The 5,974-nt window shown below is 44.7% G+C and overlaps 1 protein-coding gene across 1 annotated transcript; it reads right to left on the bottom strand.

Annotated features, from left to right (window-relative positions):
• Positions 1–239: 239 nt before the first annotated feature.
• On the bottom strand, positions 240–5,572 carry LOC124699461 (E3 ubiquitin protein ligase DRIP2-like). The gene is made up of 7 exons (XM_047231758.1): positions 5,133–5,572; positions 3,600–3,699; positions 2,368–2,701; positions 1,796–2,223; positions 1,631–1,681; positions 984–1,056; positions 240–709 (listed from the first exon to the last, which is right to left on the bottom strand). The coding sequence occupies exons 1-7, from the start codon at positions 5,509–5,511 to the stop codon at positions 536–538; spliced, it is 1,539 nt and encodes a 512-aa protein (XP_047087714.1). The 5' UTR covers positions 5,512–5,572; the 3' UTR covers positions 240–535.
• Between the last annotated feature and the right edge of the window lie 402 nt (positions 5,573–5,974).

Below are 5,974 nucleotides of genomic sequence, written 5' to 3'. Positions count from 1 at the left end.
AAAATGTACAGATCGAACTTAATACCAGTACGAAGTTGCCCTTACAACTTAAATACAGAATTTAATTTAAAATCCGTGCAAGTTTTCTTTAGAAGGGGTGCATACAGTATAATTGCGCTGTGGTGCTACAGCAAGTCATGATAAAGCCAAATGTTAATTTATCACTCCACTCTAGTCGATCTGTTACAATTAAAGCATCAACGGTTGAGACTGTTTCCTCTCTTTTATATCCCATCTAAACATCACATTTCATCTATCTTTGGTGTATAATAAATAAATAAGAGAAAAAAATACATCATAATAGAATCAAACAGCAGCAGCATCTACAAACATCAATGAATACATGAATATGTCGCCGAGGGCTGGCTGCCTCGGGAGCCAGCCACAATGCGAGGCGGCTATGTATCAGCGGGGAGTTCATCTTCCGATGGCCTCTTCCATCGGCCCAGCAAATGGCTGGCTATAGAAGAATCAATGGGACCCCACCTTAAGTCGAAAGGAAATGGCCAAATGGGTTGAAATATACGCGGTGTACTCATGATGCCATGGCCTTCGGCCGTCCGTAGGTTAGCACCATTACGAAATCTTCTGCAGGGGAGCCTACGGTGGCCTGTGTTGCCTGCGTCGATCGCCCCTTCAGCCACAGCTCTACTAAATTGCGCAGAGGTTGTGCAGGGTCCACTGGCTGCCCACAGCAATTTACTTCTACCTGTAAACATTGAGATTAAGTAGTGGTCTATTCGGTCAAGTGCACATGCTCATTTGAGCTTTCAGAGGCATGCACAGAACTCAAACAACTGGCCTTGCAAAATGTTCTTAACAGGTAGCAGTTCAGGCGTCGCATGTATTTTCTTTAAAAAAATGATGAACCACATGTTGGAGGAGCTACACGTTCTAATGCACATAAACAGTAGCAGAATAAAAATCTACGATCGTATAAACAGTAAGTGTACATCATATATGACAGATAGTATTACTCTTACCTCGGACTCGCTCGGGAGACTGAGTTTCTGCACCAGGTACTTTTGGATAGACGAAGCAGGTATATTCGCATCTCTGAGTAAAACAGTTGGTGCCTTAGCCATGGAACTCTCATAGGATATAGTTGAGAAATAACAATACATGCTCTCAAAGGATACAGTTGAGAAAAAACAATACATTCTTATGGTGCTGTTTTAAAGGTTAACGTCAGGTTTCAATGCAAGGCATCAGCATGTCAAGACATGGCAGATAAATAATACTACTCCCTCCGTTTACTAATGCAAGACCTTTTAGATATTTCAAGTGGACTATATATGGACCAAAATTAGTGAACCTACCCACTAACACTCATCTAGATACATGCATTTACCAAAAAGCTAAATGGTCTTACATTAGTGAACGGAGGGAGTACTAAACACAAAATATTTCAGTACCAATACTGCTTATTTCGATAAAGTTCAGTAACAATACTGAAACTATTGTTTCAGTGTAAGTATTTTACTCTTTCAGTTTCTTTATTGTCATATATCTGACTGATAATCCAGCATGTGAATTTAAACAAGATTTTATGTCAACGTCAGATCTGGAATTGTTTTTAACCAGACTATTCATTAAATATCAAGAAAAAAGGATCAAAATATGAACTTACTTTATGCGCAGATAGTGTGAAGAAATCTGTGGCAAAGGCGGGTCTCCTTTCCTGACAAAAATTAGTGGCAGAAGAAGATAAAATACAAGCCTGTACGAGCTGTTTCTGCTTCTGAATTTAAAAGAAAGTGAAAATATGACAGTATGATGAATTGACAATGCTTACTGTTCGAATGAGGCAACCAACGAAAACCATATGGAGCTGAATCTCTTCATGTTCTGCGTAAGTGCACCATCAGGTTTCACATCTACCGGGGCTCGAAGTCCTCTCTTTCTCCGCACAGTCCCTTGAAGTTTCTTATTTAGTCTCGCTGGTGTAACTGGAGCATCTTTCTTATCATCCTCCAGTTTGGATTTCTTCAGATGCTCTTTTAGCTTTGTTTTGTTACCATATGTACTACTGGGAGAACCATTAAGCTTCTCTCTTTTAACAGCTGAACTCTGTAAACTCGACCTAATGGACTTTGTCCTGTTTGCAGCTTCTACCAGACAATTCAAAGGTCTCCAGAGCTCGGCGTTATCTGCCATGTCCTTACTATCATCTTCAGTATCTTTAGTGGAGGAATGGTTTGGTGTGTCCTCAGTTGATAAAATCTGGAGAAGAAAAGGATCAAGTTACTACAGACGTGTCCATTATTTGAGCTAATACTCTATTTTTATTTTGGGAATTTTAGTATGCATACTTCATAACTAACTCCAATGCAACTAGCATAAAGATGCTATGGTGTGTCTGTTTACCTGTCTTTTTGTTTTCGGCACTTTGCCCAAATTAGCAGGCACGCTTGAGCTATGAGCATTCTTGTCACTGGAATCATTTTCCTTTTTCACAGGATTGTCAGTAGTAGGACCAACTCCACGCAAGGCAGCAGCAGCTTTCCTGGTAACTACCCTTGACCGCCGCCCAGTCGATCCTGTCGGTGTTAATCTAGGTGTAGGCACCACTAATGAAGAGATAGATCTCTCTTTTATTTTATTGGGAGGTGAAATAGGAGATGCAGCATCTTCAGCGTTGATCTTCTTGCGTTTGAATGGGAAAATTTTGGATCTTACATCTTGTAGACTGTGATCAGCTCTGAATATAGAAAATGCAAAAACAAGTATAAGAAGGACATATAAAAGAAAATAAATACTACCAGTGTATTTTTTTAGAAATACCGACTACAACATAGACACACGCACAACAACTCACACAGTGCAGTGAATACTGAAGTCGGATTTTAGTTGACACTACCCATCACACAGACACACACACACATGTACAATTAGGGTCTTTGCAAAACTAGCTAGGTGCATTTCGGATGCCACATATTTTACGGTAACTATAACAGTGCAGTTTCAAAGGCTATCGATGAGCTTGACAGCAACAGACGGTTTTCGCAGGCAATTAATGAGCTTGACATCCAACACGGTTTTCCAAGGCCATCATGGAACTTGACATCAACCAACATTTTCACAGGCTACCAGTAGTCCAGTATAGTCAATTGAGAGGGAGAAAATTGGCATCAAGGAACGACAGACACAAGAATTAAAGCAAGCACAACGATAGCCAAAAAGAAACACGGCAGTCTATGGACGATACAAGCCCTTATGATTTCACATCCTCAGCATAGAACGCATACAACTCAAGCAACATCATCGGTGTATTACAGTCCTAGTGCCCTACTTTGCACAGATTTCTTGCTGAATTGTCAAGAAGTTTCACATGCGAGGATCCAATATTGTACAATGTGAGGGGCCCCAAATCTTTGTGTCCACTGGACTTGCTCAACTAGTTATTAAGTCTCCCAGTTAAGGTTTCAGCATTTCTACAGTTTATTCCAGTGTGTTACCTCCGATTGTGTTCTCTTAAATTTTGTCAATATTCCGAACTGGAACTATATTAGGGTGAAAACTGGAAGCACAAACACGCAGTTATATTGAGCTTAACATCTGCATCAACACAAAGTGGATAGTCATAAGCATAAGTATACCTAAGCTTCTCAACTGGAGTGCAGCCGAGATCAATCCCACATTTTGGGCAGGATTCTACCTCCTCATCATTGAACTTCTTGTATATGCACTTTCTACAAACTGCAACAAACGCAGAATTAGAGCTCTGAAGTAATGAACAATGACAGACAATTTCAGTAGTATATGATAAATGAATTCGAGACAGGAAAGAACATTTAGTTCCCAGTTTGTTCTGGGAGTAGTGTTTTGCATATGCTCCCCTTTATTTTAAAATGCATCCTAGACACATTTTAAAAGGTCAAAAAATTTGAAACAAAAAATCCGCACGCACATCTTCACATGTTACGCATCCACAAAGTCGTTTTATGAAAAATCGACTTGAAAGACAAAATCTGGTGCTAAAAGTAAGACTTTTCATAAGATAATTTTTCTCTTTTTTACATAGACCACAAAAATATCGTTTTTCGCAAAACATGACGAACTCACATATATTGTGGTACATGTAGAATTTTTTTTAAAAAAAAATTGACACTTCAAAATATGTTTTTTTGGTAGAGGGGCGTATGCACCCAGGCGAATTGAATTTATGTCCCAGTTCCCACTACTTATGTTACCCTGGAGTTCACTGAGCTGTGCAGTCTGCTTTAGGGTCAGAGTCAGACACCTAACAGACTACGTGCAGAACATACCTTGGAATAAACAATAAAACAGAGTACAGTGCTACCCCGAGCCCCCTGGAAAGAAGAAACAGCAGAAATGTTGCAGAAGGAACTACATAGGGGACTGAGATAGCATGGGGGTACCAATAACATGGTAACATGTTCCATGCTGAGTAAAAAGTTAGCTTATCACACACTCGGCTTACGCTGAACAGTTGAGGCTGAAGGTGCAAGCAGGCAGGCAGCACAGCAGTGTCCTACCAAATGGCGAGCCGAAAGATGTCACATGTCACATTGCCTTGATTCCCAATTAAAGGGTAGCATCCACGCCAGACGACCAGAGTTAAGACAAGATGGCATTTCTAAGTCCCGAAAGCAGAACAGTAATGGCTAATTAAGTCCCTCTTATTAGTGTTTTCTTTACGGGGGAATGGCTTATCAATCGAGTAGCAGGCATCATGGCAATCTGGAGGAGCAGCAGTAAGCTGTAGACATCTGCTTAAACATCTCAGTTTGCTGAACTAGTATGAGCAGGCAAGGATGCCGTGTTTAATAAGGTACACATGGTAAGAAAAAGAAACAGTTTCGCCTCGCGCACTGTAGAACAGAAGCAGAGGGCACGTAAAACAGAGCAGGCGGCATGACCCAGCATGGGGTGGGGCGGCAAGACTCTAAATTGAGCGGAATTCCAGCGTCAACGCGGTCGAACGCGCCACCGCCCACGTCCCGGAGCCACGCCGGCGGGCGGCAGCGGGGCGCCGGATCCCACGTCCCGGAGGCGCCGTACGTGGCGGGCAGATCAGGCACGAGCGAGCGAGGGACGTCGGGGTCGGAGAGAAGCGAATCGTGGCGGGTGGAGGGGGCAGAGAAGGAGGGAGAGGGAGGGGGACTCACAGGTGTGGAGGCACTCGGAGATGGTGGTGGCGTCGCGGAGGAGGCGGTTGCAGATGTGGCACGTCATGCAGGCGGCGAGCAGCTCCCGCTTCACCATGACCTGCAGCTCCCTGGCCCCGCCGCCGCCCCTCCCTCGCTTCTTGCCCCGGCCGCTCTGCTCCTCCTCCTCCTCGCCCTTGGTCTCGTCCCCATCTTCCTCTTCTTGGTTCTTGACCTCCTCCTGGACCTCAACCGCCGCAGGCGCCTCCTCCTCCGTAACTTCCTTCATCTCCGCATCCGCGTTGGCCGCCGTAGGATTGTCGGGCTCCGGCAGCGGTTGGTTGTCGTCCCCCTCCCCCGGCGACGACGATGCGTGCGCGGGCTGCATGGCTATGGGCATGGGGGTCGTCGTTGGTCGTTGCGGGAGGGAGGAGGAGAGATCGAGGCTTGGGGGGAGCGGGTGGAGAACGTCGATGCGTGGTGAGATTGAGAGCGACCAAGACAGACAAGGTAAAGAAAAAGGTGGGCGACCTACGCTGCGCTGCGCTGCGACGCGAGGTGGTTCGCCCGCCTCGTTATTGGCGTGCCAGTGCCACTGCCAGCGCCGACGTGTCCGATCCGATGTGCGCTTGATGCTCTCGATCCTGCTCATGCTGCTTCTTGGCTTGCTGCTGAAGATTGAAGCTCCAGCCGGTGCCATTAATAATGGGCATGCAGCTGTGCGACGGGTTTACGTGTAAACAATATGTTTTCTTTCCCGACAAGAGTGGCCAACGAGGTTGTTTTCCACACGTGACAAGTGTTTTCTGTGGGGTAGCTTTGGATATGTTTAAAGGGCGACGTCTCGGATTTGAGATTTGATG

Source organism: Lolium rigidum, chromosome 3 (assembly GCF_022539505.1).
Source record: "Lolium rigidum isolate FL_2022 chromosome 3, APGP_CSIRO_Lrig_0.1, whole genome shotgun sequence".
NCBI classification, from domain to species: Eukaryota; Viridiplantae; Streptophyta; class Magnoliopsida; order Poales; family Poaceae; genus Lolium; species Lolium rigidum.
This window is presented reverse-complemented; position numbering and strand designations above follow the sequence as displayed.